This window comes from Micropterus salmoides, unplaced genomic scaffold (assembly GCF_014851395.1).
Source record: "Micropterus salmoides isolate LMB-PRFRI ecotype aquatic unplaced genomic scaffold, ASM1485139v1 Ms_hic_scaffold_21, whole genome shotgun sequence".
Classification (NCBI taxonomy): Eukaryota; Metazoa; Chordata; class Actinopteri; order Centrarchiformes; family Centrarchidae; genus Micropterus; species Micropterus salmoides.
Genome location: NW_024041262.1, coordinates 6,967,957 through 6,992,974, shown reverse-complemented (window position 1 = coordinate 6,992,974; position 25,018 = coordinate 6,967,957). Strand labels below are relative to the sequence as shown.

At 40.7% G+C, this 25,018-nt stretch overlaps 1 protein-coding gene and 1 long non-coding RNA gene across 5 annotated transcripts in view; one reads left to right on the top strand and one right to left on the bottom strand.

Moving 5' to 3' along the window:
* The window catches only part of LOC119915606 (zinc transporter ZIP11-like), a 146,216-nt gene that overhangs the window by 13,158 nt on the left and 108,040 nt on the right, over window positions 1-25,018 (top strand). For all 4 annotated transcript variants that reach the window (XM_038735217.1, XM_038735214.1, XM_038735215.1 and 1 more), the window contains exon 4: window positions 20,222-20,380. In XM_038735217.1, coding sequence (XP_038591145.1) covers window positions 20,222-20,380 — 159 coding nt within the window. The remainder of the gene's footprint in view (window positions 1-20,221; window positions 20,381-25,018) is intronic.
* On the bottom strand, window positions 11,200-15,273 carry LOC119915608. Its single transcript, XR_005446973.1, has 3 exons — window positions 15,222-15,273; window positions 12,703-12,837; window positions 11,200-11,341 (listed from the first exon to the last, which is right to left on the bottom strand). It is a non-coding gene; the product is annotated as an uncharacterized LOC119915608 (long non-coding RNA).

The following is a 25,018-nucleotide window of genomic DNA, read 5'->3' as shown; positions in this document are numbered from 1 at the left end:
TGCAGGAGTCAGAAATGGGGCACATGTTTAAATTTGATCTGGTTGCAGAGGGAGAATCGGTCATTTTCATATTCTGTAGGTGTGTGAAAGGTTGGGTGGTGTGGAGCACAAATTGTGGGGCTAGAGATGCTTATTATCCTCTTAGCCAGTCACAAGACTTGTAAATTACTTTTTACTCTTTATTTGTCTTTCTTGTATTTCTTGGGCAAACTAGATTCCAGGGGCGGCTGATGGGGGGCAGCCAATAGAGGGCGTTAGGGCGCCATACTCATCTTCACTATCATCATCTCTTGTATTCCTTTTTAAAATATAATTTATTAAATTATTTTCAAGACCATTTGTCCTGCCTCTGAGTATCATAGTCCAACCAGTTGCAGCATCAGGCCGCGGTCCGCGGAGTACCGACCATTTCAGGTGATTTCAGTCTGTTGGAATATCACCCAGATGCTCTAATAGACTTTCATTTTAAGGGATTTTTTTTTGACCTGCAGGCAGTGCAATGCAATGTCTATGGGTTCTGGGAGGCTTGCATTTACATATTTGTGTCATATGTAACCTGGTGCACTGGCTTCCTTTCATTTTGAGTTGGGAAGTCGTTCTTCTGACTTCCATTCTTCATTAACTTTAAAGTCGTAATGTGGAATCAACATGGTTATAAAGAAGCTGTGTCCTAAACCTTTAGTTAGGTTTAGGCACCAAAACTGCTGGGTTAGGCTTTTCTTAAATACACTGGTGAGACACCGTGGTATATGTTTGCTGGAATTGTGGTGTAGTAGCCCCCCCTCGGAGGAAAGTGCACCAGCTGCCACTGGTAGATTCTCTACAAGATTAAGAACTAGCTCAGAATGGAATTGTTTATCTGCCCAGTATTAGTGAACAATTCATGATTGATATTTGGTTTAATCTGGTAAAGTAAAATGATTTGATTTCAGCAAATAAAATATTCTTAGCATTCCTAAGTGAAAAAGAAAGATATTTGTAGTTCTTTGCATGGATGAGTGCAAAGCAAACTAACTTAATCATTCCTTGTAGGATTCCACTGTTCCACAAAGAAAATCAACAAAATGAATGTAAACATTCTCCCTGTTATCACGCTCAGATATTGCTTTCCTCGCCACTTCAAGTCAATTGGGAGACATCTCTTCATCCTTGGATGATAGAGAGTTGCAGACTGCTTGCCTCTTACTGCACATGTAAAAAATTGGCTGAATGTCACTAATCAAATTAGCATTGAGAGATATGTCATGCTTAACTTTACCCTAACTTTGGCTAGAGCACAGCGGTGTGAGAGTGGCAACATATATTCTAGAGATTGCTACCTTGCCTGTTTGTACTCCTTTTCCCATGACGTTGGCTCAATAATCTGTATTCATCTTTGCCATCTGTGGAATCTCTGTGGCTTCGAGCCAACAACCGGCAGCCTAAAGGTTGGAAAAGCGGGTGAAGGTCTTTGAACTAATGATTGTCTGAGAAAATTTTGACAGGAAAAATAATGAGAGACCATCTCACTCAGCTAAAACTCCTCTGGACATGCCCTTTTAGAGAGGCATTCATTCCCTAGGTGCACCAGTGGAGATGTTTGGTTGCCAGCAGGATGGTACTTGACAACTTTTAGGTGTGAATGTGTAGAACTGTAGGAAGGATACACAGGGCAACTAAACAACTATTAGATGGATTGCATAAAATTTGGTGCAGACATTCATGTTCCCCTCAGGATGAACTGTAACGAAGGTTATGATATGGTAACCCTAGTTCTATAAGCACAGGTGGAGCCCTCTACTGGACTCTATGGGTACTACCTACTCCAATCACACGCACGCACTTGCCCACTGACATTTTATCATGCACGTAGCCGACCAATAGGACGTCGCTACCAATACGTGTGTGACGTATAAATAGCAGTGTCCCTACTGCCTCAGCACCCGACCGCCTCTTCAGCAGACAGCGTCAGAGCGGCAAGGCTCAACGGTAGAGGGCTCCACCTGTGCTTATAGAACTAGGGTTACCATATTGTAACCTTTGTTCTATCTCACACAGGCTCCGCCCTCTACTGGACTCTATGGGTACAGTGGGTGGAGCCCGAAGACTGTCTGCCCTAGCAGACAAGTCAAAGTCCACCACACCAACCCGGTCGGCCACAGGCCGGCCAAAGCCCCGACCACCACTTCACCTAGTGACAGAGTGGTGGGACACCCCTGAGAAGGTCGCTGGACCAGTAGGGGCTTGGCCTGACCATTAACACTTGGACTGCCATGACTTCTCACTGGAACATCAGGCACTGCCAGTGTATGTTCCCCCTCTACACCCAGTGGTCACTAGATCCTCACTTTTCAGATCCTAGGTCGCACTTACAAGCTGGATCCCGAGAAGGAGCCCGACATATCCAAGAGATAGAAACGCACAAACGGGCACAGTAAGGGCCAAGATGCCATTGTGCAGATCTCTTTGACACACACCCCTCTGAGAAAGGGTCGTAGACACTTCCACACTTCTGAGTGGAATGTGTACGCACCGCTAAGGGTGGGTCTGTTCCCGCCCGTGTACAGGCTTGGGAGATTCACTCACAAAGCCAGCTGGCCAGGCTCTTCTTGGACAGGGTTTTATTGACTGCACTATCACTGAAACAGACGAACAGCTGACCAGTGCATCGAATGGGGGCTGTGTGCTCTACATAGGACGTTAGCCTAGCACACATGGACACAACAGATGCACTCTCACCTCCCTGCACCCTAAGTGGGGTAGGGGGGTAGAAAGCATCCAGATTTATTGTCCTGGACCTGAACATGCTCCTTATGTTTTTAAGAACAAAGGAGGTGTGTTGTCTCAATCAGGCTGCACTGTGGACACCAAGAACCAGCATGCAGCTGGGATGAACCGACAGGCACACAGCTCACTCACCTTCTTAGCAGAGGTGAGAGCAAGGCGCAGGGCTGTTCAAGAGATAGCATTTTCAATGAGGACAGCACCAGGGGCTCATAAGGTGCGGATATTAGAGCCACCAACACAAGCAGCAAGTCCTACGGAGGCGCTGAGAGACACGACACCGGTCGCTGTCTTCTCACACCCTGCAGAAAGCGCATCACGAGGGAGGGGGTAAAGACTGTTCTGTCACCAAACCCCCTGTGACAGGAGATGGCTGTAGCGCAACAGCCCCTTCTCCATCAGACCTTGCGGGAAAGAGAAAACAGATCCCACCGAACAGGTAGGCAGATCCGTCTCCCTCTCAATGTATCAACGCTGAAAGCTCAACATGGTGGAGACTGCCCCCCGCTTGGGTGGTCTGTGCGACCTCAGCGGCTAGACCAGCCTGAGTCTGCCTCTCCACAATTTTAGGAGAAAAAAAAAATGTAGAGAGGCTGGTCCAACACCAGCATTGCGCATATGAAGCCTCACCCATGAGACAGAGCCCCCCAGCACCTTGCCTCTTCAGGTCCAGATGCAGGCTGGCAAACCAACATTGTAGCCGTCGCATGTGCAGCAAGCTCAGAGGGACCACCTGATGGACTACTGCCCTGAGTCCCAACAGCAGCATCACTGACACCGCTTTCGCAGCTGTCCCCTGCTGCAGCCTGTGGACCACCAAGCGACGCACACAGATACGCTCTTGGAGTGTTGTAGTTGAGCACAATCCCCAGATACTCCGTTCACTGCGATGGCTGGGGGGAGCTCTCTTCCCAATTGATCGCAACCCCAGGCTGTTGAGGGACAAAATCAACTCGGCTGTGTGGTGATCACTCAAGGCTTCAATCTCTCCATGACCATGAGGTCGTGAGTAGAAAGGAACCCTCGTGCCCTTCTCGCGCAACGATTGCAGTGCGATGCATCTGCTGAGCGTGTGGGGGGCTAGTGAGTAGTTGAGGGGGAGCCTAATGTATTTGTAGGCTACCCCCTGAGAGGAGAAGCACAGAAATTCCCTGTTACTGTGTCACCTCGACATGAAATAGGCGTCTATATAGGTCGATGGCGGTGAACCAGTTGCCGGGCTGCACTGGCTCCAGCATTTTCCTGATCATCAGCATGTGGAAACGCCCTCTTGTTCATTATGCTGGTTCAGGAGGCCGAGATCCAGAATGGCTCAGAAGCATCTCGTCTTTCTGGGGACCAAAAAGTACATGGTGCAAGACCTCTGTGCATATCATGCATATCAAGAGATCTCGGCGGCCAAGAAGTCCACTTCCTCTTGAGGATAGACTGGCTTCCATTATGTCTAGGAAAACTGGTGGTATGCAGCAGAACTGAAGAGAGTAGCCTCGTTTTAGAATGCTGTCCACCCAGCTTGTCAGCATGCAGCAGCGTCGCCATTCTGCGTGAAAATGTGTACACGTGAACAATGCATCTGGAAGGGGGGAGGTGGGCGAAGTCTAACAGGCTATAGTGTCCCTAAACGCACCAGGGACGGTTGCTCCCTGGTGTCTTTGAACGCCCCACAGCTGCCATGGCAGCAGCCCTTCTTCGGCTGCAAGGCAATGTAGGCGACCCGTTGCGCAGGCCGGACAGCCGGCTAGCGAGGAGGAAGCCCAGGTCCTACTACTGTCTTGCTCGGATGCCACCAGGAGAGCATTTTCAGTGTGTACACAGCAGCACATGAAACACAAATAAATGCATGCTGGACACATAACGGAGGGAGGAGGTCTGGTGGTGTGCATCAGCCTCTGTCCCTGTCACCCTTCTTTTTATTTAAAAAAATCAAAAAGGCCGTGGTGTCCTTAAACGTACCATAGACCGTTTTTGAAAGGTTGAACTGGCTGGAGTTGGAAAAGGCCGACCGAGCCTTGACTGTTGACACGTCACCCTCACTCCGTGGCTTCGTGAACACAAGGCCGCACGGTGAACCCTTAGCCTCACCCCAGGAATTAACGTTAGCTCTTTGATGAGAGAAGTTAACTTAGCTCTTTGAGGAATGTAATTAACATGTTTTACTCAAAACTGTTTCCACATTCTCAAAAGCCTTACAATAGTTTTACACAAGCAGCACATGTAAAACAATGGCGTCTTGAACATCAGACGGGGGATTGTGGCAGCGTCAGCAGGCCTCTCTCCCTCCATAACGGTCACTTGGCCAGTCGCTCCCTTACCCAGGCGCAGGTCGGCTGGCGGGGGGGCCTGGACTTGTCCGGGCAGGACATGGGTCACCTCGCCCGGGTGCAAAGATAATTTTCTAGAACAATATAGCGCCATCATCAAGTCAATTTCATTTAGCCCAACACTTTGGTTTTTGCCCAAATAACTGCAAATAAGACATTCCCATCAGCCTCACCTGTGTATATTTTGTGCATAGGGCTTATTAGCAAATGTTAGCATGCTAACATGATAAAATAAGATGGTGAACATTATACCTGTTCATCATCATCAGCATCTTAGCATCGTCATTGTGAGCATGCTATCATGCAGTTGTTAGCATTTAGGTCAAAGCATCACTATCCCTTAGTACAGCCTCACAGTGACACTAGCATCTTTTGAACAGCTTAGATTTATTTTAATGTCTTTCCCCCTGCTGTAAACAAGCTAGATTGGTAATGGATTCAGCTTCCACATAATTTAAATAAAAGCATGAGTTATGTAAAACAAACAAAAAAAACACTTCCATATGTGTTGCATCTGTAAAGGTTATATTTCCTTTTTTATATTTTGTGTCACAAGATAACATCATGAAACAATTCCCATGTCTCTCTCCCACCTGAATAACATTAGCACTCTCATTTCCTTCAGTTTTATCTGGTGAGCTAACTGTGTTTACGCAACTAGCACTTCTTTAATTAGACATTATTCCTCAAGGTTCTCAGGAATCGTTTGTGATGTATTGCTAGTACACTGTGACTTTCTAATTCACAATTAAATGAAAAGCTACACATTCAGCTGTGCTGTGTGATGGTTACCAGCTGTATACTTGGAATGCAAATGTATTTGACCTTCAAGTAATTTTGTTTGACCTTTCCAGGAAAAACATGTTGTGTGCTCTTTGGGCAGTCTAAGTATGGAAACACTAAACATGCATTAGCATATGTTTTCTCACTGGTAACAAGTAACTGCATATGATTAACTACTATCCTATCCTGTACTTAAGTATTAGTTTTGGAACTGCAGGTCTGAGCTGTGTGCGGCTGCAGCATTTCGAAGATATTGGCAGAGCCTGGTTGTGGGCGCTATTTGTTAAGCACAATTAATGTTACCTTTACCTAAGCATAATGTAATGTGACTTTCACTTTAGCCATTTTCCGACAGTCAAATTCTGCTGGATAGAACTAGCATTTGTGGTTGACGTAGCTGCTGTCGTACTATAAATTTATCCTGCATCAATATGCCATTCATACCCGACGCAGCCTTTTCTCCAGTTTCTTCCGAAATATTACAGGTTCCTGTAGTGATATTGGGATGTGAAAGATATTATTGTGGGCTTTGATGAATCAGTTTCACAGTGCTGTAGAATCACAATGCTTCCTGTTTTCCCTTGACTCTCAGTAGAAACATAAACAAAAATAAAACAAAACCCACTGATTATTGCCTCTCCCTCGGGTTTCTAGTGTCAGAGAACAATTTGTTAATGCTTCTCAGCTTGTGTAATGCCTATCTTCAACATTTTGGCTCTGTTTCGGTTTTGAGCAGAATTTGATTTCAAGTATTGCAAGTCTCCAGATCTCAGCTGACACTGGCGGCCACAATTCTGCTATGTTGCTGTGCTTGGTAGAAGCCACAACTTCTGTGTTATAATAATGAATAATGGCTACTCATTGCAAAGGATATTATGTTTCGGCTTTTCTGTGTTGCTTGACTGAAATGTAACCACAGATCAGCATAGGGTGGACTGTTGCAGCACAAAAGGGAATATATAGTATTGTATTGTAACTGATTTTAAGTCAGATAAATCAGATTAACAGCTTACAGTATGTTAAATGGCCAAAGCAATGCATATTCAACAGTGGAAATTTATTAAACAATGCAACTACAGATAATGCGAAGTCATCATCACTTCTGGAATTTTTTGTTTTGCTGCTAAACTTGAAGAAACTTGGGAAACGCAAACTTGTACTCCTCACATACAGACTAGTGGTCGACCAATACGGGTTTTTCAATGGCCAGTGCCGATATTTAGAGAGACAATGGCTAATATATTATGCCGATATCAAAACATAGAAAAGTCATGAATAATTCCATTATTCCATGCAGAGTGCAATCTAATATACATGGTTATCTCAGGCAGTAATGTGCTGTTTTAGATGGAATTTTCATTAATTCATGAAATAGAAGAATACTTTGGGTTATGCTGTAGATTTCAGCACGTGACTGGTGTTTAAGGGAGAGTAGGGTACAGTTTGCCACAAGTGACGTCATTCAACTGCATTAGTGTCTACAGTATAAGATTATAGACTTGATGCTAGGCAGTAATGGTTTTACATTAGATTAGCTGTCATTTCGGGTGGGAGAAATATGTTAACATTTAGAAAAGACGATGGCGACTGGGGAAATGTGTGGCTTAAAACTAACTTCTTCACCACCTTCCCAAAATTCACAAGGGGGTGTGCTAACATAGTTCCACAGCCGCCACACTGACATCGCCATTTTTTGTATATTGGCCTTATGAGTGCAGGTACTGGCTGATGCAGAGCATCTCAAAATGCCAGATATCGGCTCGATTAATCGGCCTATCACTAATATATACCATATGTATCTTGGTGTGGTCCTTTAGTAAATGAGGCCAAATGCAATTTTACTGTTAGGCACATAAAAAGGGCTGCAAATCCTAAAAATATACACAGTGGAAACCGCTTATAGAGATCACACCACAGACTATATATAAAGAAATCACACTGACTGGATCAAAAAGCTTGGGACAGAATGATTCCTATACAAATTTAGAAATGCACTGAAACCAGGGCCAGGCTGTGGCTTGTACTACTTATGTTACTGTATTTGTAAAGAGCACAATACTGTTTTAGGTTATAGCCTAATTATATTTTGAACTACTGTCTACTACTATTTTATATACATGTCCTGTACTGTTTTGCTGTATAGTGTATTTGACTTATACACAATACAACAATTATTATTTTAGTTGTGGAAAATTCTTTTCCATTTTTAACTGAGACTAGATTCTTTGCCGTCGTCAAGCCATGGTAGGGCTACAATTTATCTATTAATTATATTGTAATTAGTAATGCATCAGTTCTGAAAAATATTTCCTGTCTAATTACTCAGTTTTTCTAGCAGCAAAACCCTAAATATGAATACAACATTTGTACTTGATGACTTACAATACCATTTAGATCAACAAAATGCTGTTGGAAAATAATTTGTGGAAGCAGAAATAGAAGCCTCAGTTTCAGGAAAAAGGCAGATCTGCAGGATCCCATTCTCTATCAACAGTTCATGCCTGTCAGTGCCCTCTTGTCTTTCCATCTTCAATCAAAAAGCTTTAGACTAATCTATTTCTGTATCCCTGTACATTGTCCCTCTTGCAATCATAACAGTGTAGAAGCATAGCCGGAAGAGTTACAAGGCTGAATATCCTCCAAGGTAAAGGTGAAGAGAGGATGTAAGCCTTCATCTTAAGAAATGGTCCTTTGATCAATGAAGAAAGTGGATGTTTATCTCCAGGGACATGTACAGAGCTGTCAAAGCTTTGCATATCAATAAAGAAAGCGTTGCATATGCTCATATGTGTCAAACTGTTACCATTCAAATATTTGATCTCCATGTGTCAGTGATGTCAAGGTAGTCCACTTTCAATTAGATACCGACCGATATGGGAGTTTAGAGGGGAAAAGTTCACAAATACGGCGCCGATATAGTGATTTTTTTGAGTCGGAATGAAAATAGACCTTTCTATGTGGACTGTGCACTGACATGCCAAAGCAAAGGTACTCAGAAGGCTGCTTTCTTAAACATCTGTATTTAAAAATATTTAAGTTCAATCATCTTTACCTTTACTTTTTTCCTGCTTATTTTTCCAGCATCTTTAGCAATATAATTCTGCTATTAATGTATAACATTAACAAGTATGATAAGCTTGTTGTCACGGAAAGTAAAAGATGGGCATTTACATACCGGCATTTTGTCTCACCAACTAGGTTACAATGTAATGTGAAATCAACACTCAACAGATTCAACCCACCACCACATCATTGTCTGTGAGTTGCAGAATGAATGGGAACATTATATTAGTTCATTATTAACAGTAACAAACTAGTTAGCAGCTTGACTTGACCCGCACCACTGTCTGCTCAGCTGCTCAGCTGTAGACGGTGCCTACTCAGTAAACAATGGAGTCGTCTCGTGCTATGCTAGACAAACTACGTGAGGACACCATTTTCAAATAACCCCAAGCATCGTTTTTGCCATTAAACGTTCTATAAAAAATGTTTTCATATCGGTGCATATCAGAAAAGAGATATGCCAATACCGAAATATCTGTGATAGGCTGTCCGCTCAGGAGGTAGAGCGGGTCGTTCACCAGTCAGAAGGGTGCAGGTTAAATTCCTGGCTCCTCAATTTTGTATTTCAAAGTGTCCTTGGGTGAGATACTGAACCCCAAATGTGTGTGTGTGTGTGAGTGTGTGAGAATGTTAGTTTCCTGGTGGTCACTGCCAGTATGAATGTGTGTGTGAATGGATCAATGTGACATGTAGTGCAAAGCGCTTTGAGTGGTCTGAAGATTAGAAAGGCACTATACTGTGCAGTCCATTTACCATTGGGCCCATACCAGGGCCAAATCGGTCAGGCTCTGCTTTTAATCTGATTTAGTTGTTTGCTTACAGATGGCCTTTCAGGACTTATCAATCCAGTACCGATTGTCTGTGGAAAAGCACTCAACATTAATTGCTTCTAATGTGACACTGGGATTGACTTGATATGCATGGTTGTGTTTTTAGCCATGCTGGTGACTTGGCCCTTGTGAGGGCAATGTCAGTCTTTCGGTTCTTCCACCACTTAGGTCCAGACTAAAATATCTCAACAGCTATTGGGTTGATTGGCATTACGTTTTATTATGACATTCATGGACCTCAGAGGACGACTCGTAATAACGGAAAACGGAGGGATCACCAATCCCTGTGTTTTCCTGTAGTGCCACCATGAGGTTAACGTGTTGTTCTGGCTTCAGTGTATCGACAACTGTTGGATGGATTGCATTATGAGACTATCGCTTTGCAAATTTGGAATAATATCTTATTACCTTTATATTGACTGATACTGCAATTGCGATATGATTTGCGACATTAAAGGGAACAATGATTTTTACATCAATATTTTAATTTTGGTTGTAAAACAGATTAATATATTCTTAATTCTGAAAAATTGCACCTCCTGTGATTTGAAAACAGTAGACCAAATTGTGATTTTGATACAATTTCAATTAATTATGAGCATGCTTACATGCTGACCTTAGGCACGGCTTTTAGCGAAATGCTAAGTACATCTGACAGAGCTGCTAGCATGGCTGGACTCACATTCCTGTTACCTTCTCCGACGTCTTTTATTTTCACTAACTTGGATTTCAAGTAGGAAGATAGGTTTATTGTCACAATATAATAAGTTATAGAGTGAAATTGAGTTTTGTAACTCCCTTCTGCTACATAGCAAACAATATACATTAATACAGAATCAATTATGAAAAATGATAAACAGAAATTAACTATCATTACTGGAGCAGTTTCAGTGTGGAGTTGTTGTGTTTGTAGTGTTTCGTGTTCAGAATGCTTTATTAGAGGCTATTTGAGGGAATCAAAATGAGGGAATCAAAATTAATTGATGCATCTTCTTTTTAGTGGGATAAGCAGTGGGGTTTTGCACTAACAAGGGAGTACAGGCCATTAAAGAAGAGGGATGAAATTGGCAGCATACACATGTGGAGAGGATAATCCCCTCAGAACCCCCTAAAGGCTCAATTTAGTCTAATCTGTATCTGGAAAGCTTGTGGTGTATGGAAAGAGAAATGGTATAGATAGTGAGATGGAGACATGCGGGATATAGTCTGCCTTGGTCCCGTAATGAACATACATATTTGCCTCACCTGCCAAGTACTTCACAGAGCCAATTATTTTCTAATCAGTTTGTAAAGTATAACTTTTGTGTAGGGCAGTAATCAAGTTGTGTTATGCCTGTCTTTATCTTGGCAATCAATCAAACTATCTCTATCCAGCTTATTTCTCTATTTGCCACAGGCTGTGATTAGATGATAGAGCCACTAACCACCACTGGTAAAAATAAAACTGCAGTTATTTTAGAAGGAATGGCTCTTAAGGAAGACTATTTTTATTTTTTTTTTATCACTTATTTTGGCTTTACATAGCAAGGCGACAGAACTCATCAGCAACATCCTCAAGCTGATTTTCAATTTCTGCGCTTCCTGTAAAAGAATCATTTAATTTACTTAATGTCAGACTTCGATAACAATTCAAAACATAAAGACAAAAACATGCTAAACACAGAGGCCAGTGTTGCTGTATATCCAAAGTAAATAACTTGCAGCTTTTGTTGGGATCAGTTATGCTGTTCTTCATATAATCTACAGTGCAACCACCAAGTATTTGGTCAATTTTATTTTGGCTTTATGGTAAGGAACAATTTCAAGTGAAATAAATAAATGACTACACAGTTTTATGTCACTAACTTAAATGGAGATCATAGATTCTGGCAGTACACCATAAACCTAAATGTAGGACTGGAATTATTGGCTGATTAATCTATTAGTCAAGTATAGATAATAGAAGAAATATTTGTCAGCTATTTATCTAATTGATTAATCTTGAAGTCATATTTCAAGGAAAACATGCACATGAATAGATGACGATTTCATCTATTTCAGTGCAACTTTTTAAGCGAGTGTATCAAATATTTAAATGTAGCATTGTATGCTTTTTTTGCTCAATGTCTAAACCTTTTCAGCCAACCCCACAGAAAGAAGGCCTCTCTCACAGTATTATGAAGCCATTTTTTAAATTCCAACTAGATTCAGCATTATAAAGTATGCTTTGTGCATACTTATATAGCTTTCCATTTGGGCTGGGTATTGTTTGATTGGATTAGATACCTGAGTTTTGATATTGGAAACAAAATGCTATTTATTATTTTAATTTTAGAAATGTAATGTCTAAACACAAGTAGCTGTATAATAATTTTGCCTGGACATAATACACAAATATGTCATCCAAGAATAAGTAAACAATGTCAGCTTTTGGTACTTCAGTTTGAGTGTCAAGTGGTACAGATGCATTTCAGTTGCCGCCAAAAAAGCGTTAAGCTGATGATACACGGAGCAACTTTTATAGCAATGGTGCTGGGCAATGTTGTCAATGGTAATGAGCAAAGATTACTACCATAATCCCCCCCCCCACCCCCTGCTGCTATCCGTTCAAAACATAGTCAGACTTGCCACCAGCAAGATTGCTCAGCAACATTGCTCAAAAAGTTGCCCCCATGTATCATCAGCTTTAAGGTTCAACACCAGCCCTTCTTGCCACTGTAAAAATTTAATATTAGTGTCAGTGGCGCATAATAGTTTACAACAACATTTACAATTCACATGTCTACAACTGGTAGGACATACCTATTTACCCATTTTAACAGTAATATATGTTGACCAACAGGAATGTAGTCTGTAGTAGCACTGCTGTTATAAACTGTATTTCAACCTGGGATCCATATGCATCACATGTATAGACCACTGGATGTAAAACTATATAGTTATGAAAGCATTAAATGACTCACTGTTGATTTCTGATATTGACGTTGATTGCTCACGTGAACCTCCAAACTCCGCAGGGTAAACACTGATTGCGGGATTGATTATGCTGTGACATCCATCTACATGATTGCCCTCAAGCTTTGTAAGACCAGAGCACCCTATGGTGTACAGAAGAGAGTGCTTAATGATGACCGCATTTTTAGTTTGATTAAGCGACAACTTTAAATCTGTTTTCCTGTTTATCTTAGACAAGGATAATTACAATGGAAAAATAGACAATATGACAATATAGACAGTATGTTGGGAAAATGTCCTGCTGATACTTCTGTCATAATTCGGAATACTTTATAACTCTAAATGTGACTTACTGTATACAAACTTTTCTGAATCTAAAAACAATAGAAATCACAACGTTTTCAAATCCATTTTGGTTGAAATATTAGTTATTGTTAAAATAATTAGAAAACAGTTTTCAGGTGAAAACAGATGTACTTCGTAAGATTTCTTTTGAAAATTACTAAAAATTAAAGTGCAGGTGATGCAGCGAGACACAGAGTAGATTCACCATATTTACACAGATAAAATTATGTCACTGCTCACAAATTGTTTTGTGAGCAGTGACATCCCACATTGCCCAAGTGAGCAATTTTTGTCTAAGACAACTCTGTCAGCATATCCAAATAAAGTAAAAATAGTAATAATGATAACTATACTCATTTCCGATTGCACAGGTTTTGCACAGTCCTCCCTTAAAAACTTGTAATGATTAAATACTTGCATATGACTTCCAGCTCTTTTCACATGTTCACATTATAATATTTCTTGGGCAGAATATATCTCTATCTCTACTTATGGCAAAAGACTTATTATTGGGACCTGAGTGAGCAAATGAAGCAGTAATTGGGCGCTGGCATCAGTGTTTCAATAGCCTTTGGTCTGTGTTCAGTTCAAACTTAATGAGTGAGACTAGTGATTGTGGAATAGACCTGGCTGCTGGAAATGTAAATCAGAAAGGGGAACCATAAAGAAAGAAGAAACAATGAAACGATAAAAAAGAAAAGAAAAACGAATATGGGGAATAAAATCACAGAATAAAGTAGAGATTGCATCTTGCACTAGTCTCAAGTGAATTAAGTAAGATGTACTTATTCACCTTGAAAGTCCCAGATAGTCTGAGATCAGCATATACTGTATACCCATCCCTACAAAATTGTCTTTTGAATAGCAGCCAGTAAGAGCTATTTTAGAAATTGTGGAGAAAATTGGGCTCAGCAAAATTTGATTCCATGTCTGTCTTTACCCTCTGGGACCACAGATCAGCCACGTTGATATGAGTGTTCTGTGTGGGGTTAAGTAATGTCATATTATTATAGCATTTCTGGGTATTGAAGATCAAATATTTCGAACTGTTCTCCCTCACTGCCACGTGGAGCTGCCAGCATGAGAAATTGGCTATTGCTGCTTTGACCATACATATATACATACATATATATACATATACATATATAATATATATATATATATATATATATATATTATAGCCACCCACATTTGTGTGATCAAACACTTTTGTATTTCAACCATATTGTTATTCATTTTGTGCTAGGGGCACAATGTTTTGTCTGTAGTTTCTCTCAAGGACTGAACAGAAGTTTGAACCGTTCAATCTTTTATTATGAGGCTGCCGAAACCAATCCAGAATTTATATCCCAAATATACTGAACTTGGTGACAACACCAGTGTCAATATTGTAGTATACAATATTTAAAAACCCTAATGCCTGTAAAAAGGCAAAAACATTATTTTGTGAACATGAATCAGTTACATGAAAGTAATCACTTTAATTCTTGTAATTCATGTGGTCTTGTGAAATTACATTTCAGTGGCTGCTTCCAGTCAACATGAAGTTACAGCCAGCTGCTACTTAGCATAAAGATATAAAGGTGACTAAATCAGCCTACCAGCACCTCTAAGGCTCACTATTTAACACATTTGTTTAATCCGTACAAAAACAAAGTGTAAAAAGTACAATTTGTGGTTTTACAAGTATTAGTGTGCGGTTAACTGCTCTCGGTCAAAAAGTAGTCCTTATTTAACTGGCTTCTGGCCATATATTGACCATACAGACATCAGAGTGGTATTGATCGAATGAACATTCTGCAAGAAAGCAAATAAGTGTATTTCCTAAAATGTTTAACGGTTACCTAAAATTTCAAAGTCATTGCTCCATTTTGTAGCTATTTATATTTTTGTCATGTGCATTGTAACATATGTTGTCCATGACACTATTTACAAAGAGAGGTTAGGTGTAAAGTCTGGTAAATTAGATTTATATTTGACCTCTTAAAATTTTGCTTCCATATACAAATTCATGATATCAATCACCCAGTCACAGAATCATCAACTCCTGGAATTTAATTGGTTTACCAGTCCTGTAAGAGACCTAAAGCATTAATGCCCTCACTCATTACACATGCCACCTCTGTCTCCCCAGAGATGGACTTGTTAACTGTCACGATAAATGATCAAACTTTGTCTTTACCTCCTGCCATTTTCTCACAAGTAGAGGGGAGTATCATTAGTTTTTTTAATGATACAGAAAATTGCCATATACATAAATATGTTTATAAAAAGAAAGCTAGACTTCATTAAGAACCCAAATGCAGGTTGAGGTGGGAACCACGTATAAGAAGCAGAGCAGATTGCTGATGATTGGCAGCTGGTGTCCCAACTCCAACACACCTGACTCCATTCCTGTAATCAGAACACACACGAAAGGGAAGAGGGAGAGACAAAGTCAGAAACAGAGGCCATAACACAGGATTAGAATAGAATATTTTAAATATAGCTAAATGTTGTTTCTAGAGTAGAACAGTAATCTTTACAACAGAAAAGTTACTATATAAACTCTAACATCTCGCTAGAATCAAATCTAAAATATGAATAAAATAATTCTTATTCCTGCCATCAAAATACCGAGTGAAGTTTAGAAACAATGAAGAACAAAGACATCGGTCACGATCAGTCACTCCTGTCTTCCACCGTCTGATGCGGATTTGATTTTATGCCTACAGGTACCACTAGTAGCAAGAGGAAGGGCTGGTTAGCCTCCATCAGTAGCCAAGTTTACAAGAATATCACAGATTTTAAGATACGTGGCAAAGTAAGCTAAGCAGTTATGCTACAGACAGCTGTTTTAGCTAGTTTGTAGTTTGACAGAGCAGATTAAAATATCGCTTTCTAAAAGTTTACATGTCTACTTGTTGAACAGGTGTATTGATAAAGTATTGGCTTTTTACTCTCAAAGGTTTTATTGCACTTACTTTACAGCAATGAGCATAGTTGTCTCGAGTAACGCGCTACGACCTCTCTGATCTGCTGACTTTGCTGTGTGTGTGTGTGGAAGAGCTCAGACCAGACACAAACAGGGGAGAGGCTGCAGTTTGATAATAAATTACACCAAAATAATGTATTTAAATCGTTTTCACCACTTGCCCTATATGGCATTTTTCTTGCCCCGGGCAATCAGACAATCCTTGCCCTGTTTACATCTGCCTGTTGTGTGCACCTTTGAGGCTTGGCAGCTGTAACAATCGTGTGTCAATCTGCTAATCTCATGTGCTCTGAATTGCTGCTAATTGAACATGTTGACGGCTGCCCACCTTGACTCAATTGGCACAGAAGTACGTTGTGTTCTCCAGAATCGCATCTTTGATTGGTAGAAGAGGGAAAGTGAACGTGAAGAGAGCTGGTTTGGAAGATAAAAATAATGCCTCTGTGTTCTTTTCTGTGATTATAGGTTATGCTGCTGGTGCTTCTAGGTATGGGGCAAAGTTGAGGAAATGAGTTAACACAGAAGCATGCATAGCAACTACAATGGATTACTTTATGGGACTCATCAGCATGGTCACTAGTTGCTGTGTTGACCAACCATATTGCTTAGATGAAATGCCCTGCTATAATTGGAAAGTAAGTGTAGTGGTTTTTACAATTATTAATCAGGCTGCTTTTTGTATTATAAATAGCATTATTAGGCCTCTAAAACCAGTACTCCCATTAAGTCAGTGCCTCAGTGTCCAGCACTTTGCTTTTAAGAGAATTAATTTAATTCATTACAGTAATCAGTATCACTGATAAATTCCTTATTCTCTGGGAGTTTTGCCAATTTGAAAAATCAGTTGATTTACTGATTAGTTGGTTTTAAAACCTGGATATTCATTTAGTACATGGTACAAGACATTTACCATTTACATTTTATTCTTGTGCAAACATGAACATGTTTTAAGGACTACAGCCCATGTTGGAGTCACGCATCAGCTTATTTAATGCTCAGGGCCACACAATGTGTTGCTAAGATTCGGGAGGTGTGCCCTTGGGCTCCTGCGAACCATTGCAACATATTGTTACCCATAACACACTACATAGAAATAGGAATATGGTCTAAAAGTACAAGAATATATGAAATTCCAGTACGACCACGCAAAACCATCTGCACAACAGAGACTGATAGTGTGATTGGAAATATTTTTTTCAAAATGTGAATCTTTTTTGATTGGACTGGATTTTACTTTTTTTTGAAAGGTTTGATTCCCTTGTCTCAGATTAGTTATTTAGGTAGAACTCATGGTTGAGCTGTTTTACTGGATTGCATTATATTTTTCAGGTGTACCTAATAAAGCGGTCACCGAGTGTCACAATATTACATTGCGACGTGTTGGCGTATTCACTTGCAGCAGCATCACACATAGCTAAAAATGAATGTAAAGTTGCTGCTGGCTCCACTGAGAGGGATGCGGTTTAAAAAGAATAGGCAACTTCTGCAGTTTGGAAGAGGTTTGAAACATAAACCTGTAGAGAAAAAGTGCAGAGGCGCTACATCACACAACAAATCTATTACCTACATTGACCGTGAGATGAGATACGTCAAAATCTGACTGAGCTCATGTGAACATGATGGATCTAACGTCCCATGGTACATTTACTTTGCAGTATAGTTCATTAAAACAGGACATTGCAATGTGAAGGGGGGGCTGAGTTTTTACAAGTTGGGAAAAGTAGAGAGAAAAGGTGCACTCACTCACAGTAAAGTTGCCTCTGAGCAGAGCAGTCAGGGTGAGGTTAGTATGATAATCTCCAGCTGGACACGTTTTATCCAATGTGGCCGAGTTCAACCGAGTTGAAGTTAGTTTAAAGTTATTGGTATTGATCAGTTCAGCTCAGCAGGTCTGTTTGCCTGAACAACTGTGATCAGAGAGTTATTTCAAAGAAAAGCACACATAAGCTCTGCTTCTGTATGCCCCTCCAAAACATCCTTTGAGAGCACCATGTGCGTATTACACCAGCAGCATACAAGGGCTGGCTGTTTAAATCTGAACACGCCGCTTGAAACACAGACCCCCATTTTGCACAGCTTTGACACAAATGATATGATATTTATGTTGTGAAGTACTTCGTTACACTACATAAATATTCTCATATATATACTTAGCACAAAAATATGTCACAATATTGTAATAAGATTTTAAGGAACTATTGCCCACCCTTGGATTCTTGCTATGTTCAGTTTCAGATGTAGTTTTATTCTGGCTTCTCTTTGATCTCTTTGCCCTACTTCTGTTGCCAGTGAAGAGATGAATCTGCCAAAACAATACACAGAAATAAAGTTTGTATTCCAAACACTGTGTCTTTTGAATTTAGCTTCCTGCTCCTCAGGATGAAGCTGTAAAGCAGATACGTTGAGAATATGTGACATTCACATCATGTAAACTATAAAAGTAAGCATAGATTGACTTTGACTGCTAACATGAAAGTGGCGAGTCCTCACAGGGGCAAATGAGATATTGTGTTTGGGAGCAGCAGGTTATACTTTAGATTGAAAACAAGATGGGATCATTTTGGAAGATAATGGGCGGATATTTTTTTTCTCTGCAATCATGCTAAGGATTTGATTGCGGCAAGGTTTTGACAATTCAACATACGTAAGACTTGAGTATAACACTGACATTTACTATAATTCACATGTTTTCAGCTGCCAGAGTTCCATCTTGAGCAAAACCAAATGAGTTGCAATCAGCTTTGGCATTGTTATACTCTGACAAAGCTGACTGGGCTTGCTACTTTTGAGTGCCGGAGCTACAGCCTAACAATATGCCTCCATTACTTTTGATTGGCAGTGCAGAGCACTGACTCGTGTTTCACATTTCCACTGCTGATACTGAGCCTGAAGGTAGCAAGAGGAGCTGCCAGGAACCCAAACAGAATAAAAATTGGCATGTGGCAACTTTGAGTGATAAACAATAGAAGCTGCAGATACGTGGGGCTTGAAAAGACACACAAGTGTGCTCAGATGTACAGAACCCTGCCTGACAGCTGATACAAACAGACTAGTCTTTGGAGTAAAAGATACTTTCAAAGCGAATTACCTGTGAGGATACTGAATACATTGAACACTTGCACACAAAGACAAAGCATGGATACACACACACACTTGGGAAACTTAGAGATATTTAAATGTCAAGTTGTTAGAGCAGTACACAGTGATGTTCATTGGCAGTATTTTAAGACTAAACATATTATTTTTATATCAAAAAAGCGTTCACTATAGTCTTCACTGAGATTGAGTAGATTCAGCCCAACGCTATTTCATATTCTATATATTTCATATACTATACCTACAATTTTCTTTGCGATTTGCTCGGAAACGTCTTCCAAGTCAGATTCATCAAACTTTCTGGACTGCACAAACTTGCCTTATTTGCCTTAGTTGGCGTTCAGGTGATTGGATCAGAAGCATAGGTGTCTGAGAAGGTACATCTGAAGGACAAAGGACACTCGTTTGAGGACCACCAGGTGCACATTTTAGACAGAGAAGATGGATGGTTCGAAAAAGGTGTCAGGGAAGCCATCTACACCCGGGTTGAGAAGCCGTCATTGAACAGAGGAGGGGGTCTACGCCACTACTTATCCCCCACTTACAATGCTGTCCTTGCATCACTTCCCAGGAAACTAAACAAGCATTTCCTCTTGGCTTCAGGTGAAGATGCCAACGATGGTCGTTCAGACTTGGCCTCGGGTGGCTGTAACGACCATGATGATAAAATGTTTTGCTAAACCCAAGCAGTCCATGACTTCAGATGGGGGTGATCATGGTGTTACACTGTGACGGCTCTTGGGGTGTGAGAATTTTTGTAATAGCTACTGAACTGTATAAGGAGCCGTAACAAAATATGCCACTAAAAAATGAACAAAATTACAATTAACCTTTTTCCTGCACATAATGATTATAAGTGATGAAATATTAGATTGTTATATTTCTGATATTTCTGCCTTTAAAGGCGCATGAGACGATGCTGGTATGAAAGTGTTTTGTGAATTGTTATTTTGCTATGATACAGCAGGTCTGTATGTGAAATTTCATTTTGCTCACCAGTTGTAGCCTTTAACCTTGTCATCCTATTCTTTGTTATGTGGGCTGTGCAGCAATTCAAGTGTAACTATCTTAATCTTTTTTTCCCTCCTTCTCCCTTTTCTTGCCTCTCTCAGGTAATGTTGGCTGCTTCCTATTGGTCATTGCTGGCCCCGGCGATCGAAATGGCAGAGGATTCTGGGAAATACGGCTCATTTGCTTTCTTGCCCGTGGCTGTGGGATTCACACTTGGAGCGGCCTTTGTTTACTTCGCTGACCTGGCCATGCCCCTACTGGTAAGAACAGTCTGATTCAGTCTTCAGTGAAGATTGTAAGAATAGTATTTGTAGTGGTATGTGAACACTGAATGTAGCAGGTGCTCATCGGTGTATTTGATAAGGAGTTCCCTGCTGCAGTTGCTTGTAACTTTTGTACATGATTACTATTAAATGTCTTGATTCTAAATATCCTTAGGTGTTTGTATATTCTTAAGCTTTGTGAGGCAATCAAAGCCAAGTAACTGGGTTTAAACAAAACAAAGTAACATTTTAGGGTCCTATTCCATTAGTAAACTAAAAATGTATTTGAAAAATGTTCATATCTTTCTAAATAATGTTGTTGATTATAAGCAAAGTCATTTTTAGGACCATGCTAAGTTTTTAGTTTGAAGAAAAGACATAAAAGAACTGCAGCAGTCTGAACTCATAATTGGATAGATTCATCACATTTTTTTCATTCTTTCTCTCAAATTAGAATGTTCCTTTCAAAGTCAGTACTTTTTCTCCTGTTTTTGCTGTAATTACATGGTCCATTTTTTGGAAACGTTTGAAGGGAAATATTAAGGAATCAGGGCTCCAGAAACTAAAGTATTACTCAAAATGTATACTTAAGCTGTCTATGTGATTTATGGTTTCTTGTGTGTGACTGTCACATTGACTTCGACACAGCAAAAAAGGCTTAATCAGTCTCTGACAGAGATAACGGCTTCAAGCAAGAGCTTGACTTGAGTTCTGAAGTGATAGCTTTATATAGCCTCTTGATGTTTAGATGCCACCAGGGCTGTGGTACTCAAGCCTGGTCTTGGACTTCTATCTGCAAAGGTTTTGTATTTATTTATTTAATCTTGGAGCTTGTCTCAGACTGTGGGGTGTTTTGACTATGACTTGTCTCGCACTCGCCTGATAAGTCTCTGGAGTCCAGCTGGCTCTGTCTCTGTGCTCCATTACCTCTTGTGTGTGTGGCGAGTAATGTTAGCATTAGCAGCTAACATTACCAAAGCACGCTGGCCCCAAACTCCTGCCGGTTTAAGGTGATACCTTAAGCCCTTTTTATTTACAAGGACATGCGCTCAAAGCTTTGTTCACACTGACCTGGAAACAGAGATAAAAAATGTCAACAGTCAGCAGAATTTGTGGGGCTGCCCCCGATGGTAATTCTGAATGTGTCATAACAACCAGCAAGGAGACTGAATGTTTTGTTCTTTTATTTCAACAGAGTATTACATCAGACATGTCTTGTAGTTGAAACCGTGAGAATAAATAACTCCACCTTCACAAGAACAATTTCTCGCAGACCTATCAACACGATGGATGATGTATAACGTTACTTACAAATGAACTCGCTTCAGAACCTGAAGCTGCTGTGTCTTTGTCGCCCCCGGAGTCAGAGTCCTGGTCGGAGCCGCTGTAAATCCCCCCGGTACTGTATTCCTGGTCGTTAAACTTGCCTCCAATGTCCTCTAGAAATGTGTTCGGTTCTGGTCCGTGTTCACTAGGACTAGGACTCAGGACTTCGTTCCGATGCCATCGACTCAGCTGTGGTTGTGGTGCTCATTTTGGCGCCGTTGCCAGGCAGCATTCCCCCGCTGGGTCCCCCTCTCCAGGCCTGACAACCTCTTCCTCCTGGCGGTCCAAAGATCGTGTTCTAGTGGTATAAACGAACACCTACACTCCCCCGGTACTGCAAGCTCCCAGTCCGGGGTCAGCAAATTGGACCGCTAACTGAGCTAACAAGCTAATGGCAGAGCCAGTTCTAACACTGTGAGGAAAGTAACTGGTGGAGAAACACTAATATATACAATTGTTAAATAAATTTATTTATTTATTAGGCTAGTTGATTGTTTGGACTAAGTCTCGGAGCTGCTTGGACTTCTGATCAGTTCACTTTGAAAAGTGAAGCGAGATCATTATTATTTTAACACGACTATCTGCACAGCACTGCTTGGCATGCAATGCGCTTTGATCAATGACCCATTGGCAGGTAAATGAGAAAGTTAACTCAGGGTTCTGATATAGGTCAATATTTAAAGAGATGTACAACCCTTGAATTGCAAAAAGCTGAACCACACAGCTGAAGATTTCATAATTCTCCTTTTGACCCTTTGTGAAATAGTTGTACACGTCAACGATGTCTGATGATTAAATCATGTCTGATGATTAAATCAGACCATCTCTGAGCCTTCTTCTGAGCCCAGTTTAACAGTGAAGGGTAGAGACGGGACTGAGAGAGACAGAAATGTGATGCAGCCACTACAGCCAGAGCAGCAGAGAACAGCTGTTGCCTTAAGCTCCTGCAGTCACACCAGGACAGCAGCAATGACACGAATTACATATGAAGGAGCGGCTGACCCATCATCATCATGCACGCTCATACAAAATGACACACACTCTTATAAACACTAGCACACACAGACGTGCAGTCTACTGTGGACAGTGGTGATTGAAGGAAGAGGAAGGTACATCTATACATAAGCCACTTCCCTAATTTCCTAACTGGCAAGCACTCCAACAACACTGACACCGTAAAGACATGATTGTCACTAAAGAGATTCTGATGAATATATCTCTTCTGTCAGACTAAAAAAAAAGACATCCTCTGCCATTCTTAAGCAATGATTGGACACTCACTTGCAGCCGCATTGCAAGTCTGCTCAGCCTTACACGTAGCCGTTAAGATCTAACCCAGCCATTTGCCGTTCTGCTCAACACAGCAGGGGCTAATTTGGCGGCTGACCTTACTGGCCTAAAACCACATGTGCAGCAGTTCAGTAAGTGCACTCAAGTGGCAGTCTGCAGGAGAGGGGGATGCACCGTATCAGCAGTGATGGGCAAACCAGGCCTGTTGTGTCAAATGGGTTTCATTTTTCATTGAAGCCTCCACTAGGGACACATGCTGGTCGTCATAATTTACAGCAGGCAAGCAGTTTGTGCTGTGCTGGGGTTCATTAAGTCTTTGAAATTAAACTGGTGATAAAATCAATAAATACATATAAATGAATACTTATCATTGTTGATGCTTCATTCTTCATCTTATTTTAGTGTTCTCCATCAGCAGTATTTTTTATAAAGTCAACAAATAGACACAGAACACGTCTTTTGGATTCCACCTGCAAGTCCATTTTCAGCTGCAAGTGCGCCGCATGTGGAGAATACTTTATTAATGACATAGCCTATTGAAACGAACAAAAGTGTGCTACCAAATGACATCTGCACTGTGTTCACTGTTGCTTTACCTGGTCTGTGCTTGTAAAATGTACTGTGTCTAATGTAATAGATAGCATCTCCATGTGTGTTTCTCTGTAAAATGCTAAAATGGGTCGCCAAATATACTGTTCACACACCTCGGCTGTTCATACACCTGGGCGGCGCTGCCCCTGTAAAGTCTATGTGTGGGGAAACTCCAGTGTACCGAGTTAGGTTCACATGAACTTTCTGTAATGGCACAAACATTGTGGTGACATAGTGGCGGAATAATACATTTGACACCCCCAAATCACTAAGCGAGTCTGACTTTTCCACTCCATTTGTGGGCAAGTTTCATTCACAAAAATGTTACCCGAGAGTGAAAAGCAGAAAGCTCTGACCTCGTAAATTAGCAGAAAAGGAACACAACATATTTAGCAGTGTCAGTTAAACAATTAGCAAATAATGAGTACAGCTGCCAAATGGCGTGGCATGAGAGCTTAGTGAAATAAAGAGGGAATGGTTTGACATGACATGTTACAGATACTAAAGCAAAGCAGTCCAGATGGGAGAAAGTTAAAATGAGACAGTCATGGGGATGGATGGGAGAAAATCACACAAATATCACAAAGACATGTTAACCTGTAAAGTGCACTAGAGGATAATCCTGCACCTGCATAAAGACCTAACAACCGGAATACATAGGGCACGGATGCGAGGGGTCATGTAGGCATGGCACAGCAGGGTTTTTTTTTTTACCTGCTACAAAGACTTTGTAGAGAGTGCCAGCTTCACTGTGTGATTTATTGAGTTTTGCCAAGTGATAATGCGGTTGGTTATGCAGGGCTATGTTAACTGGTACTGAATGAATTTACTGGATCGATCGATTTGATAAATTCATTTTATTGTGAAACTTAAAAACAAACACAAGGAGTTATGTTGGCTCTGTAAAATGAGGTATTTATTTTAGTAGGTGTGTGAAAAAAAAAAAAAAAAAAAAAGAAGAGGTGTTTAAGAATAGAGATGCCTGCGTGCGTGTGCGTGGCTTCCATGGTCCATGTAGCAGCCTCAGTTGATTCTAATGGACTCGCTCTGCTAATGTATTTCGGCCGTGAGAGGACTTTCCAATAACTACTGAACTGCACGTTCTGGAGCCAAAATATGCCAGTAAAAACAAAAAAAACCATACTGAATCTCTCAGAAAATTGGCAAGAAATGGTTAACAGAATATACATTTTGGTTTTAGTTTATTTCAGGTTTTTATTTTAGTTGAGTTCTGCAACATATTTAAACATTTTATGATATAAATATATTTATTATATTTATATAAAAGCACTGAGATTCTGATGTCCCTATGAAGAGAGTTATACTAAGTGTACATGCCTCCAAGGACAGGCTTGGACCACTTGTGAATTCCTTTGTACCCAAGAGAAACGTGGTTGTCTTAAATAACTCGTTTTTAATTTGTTGTTA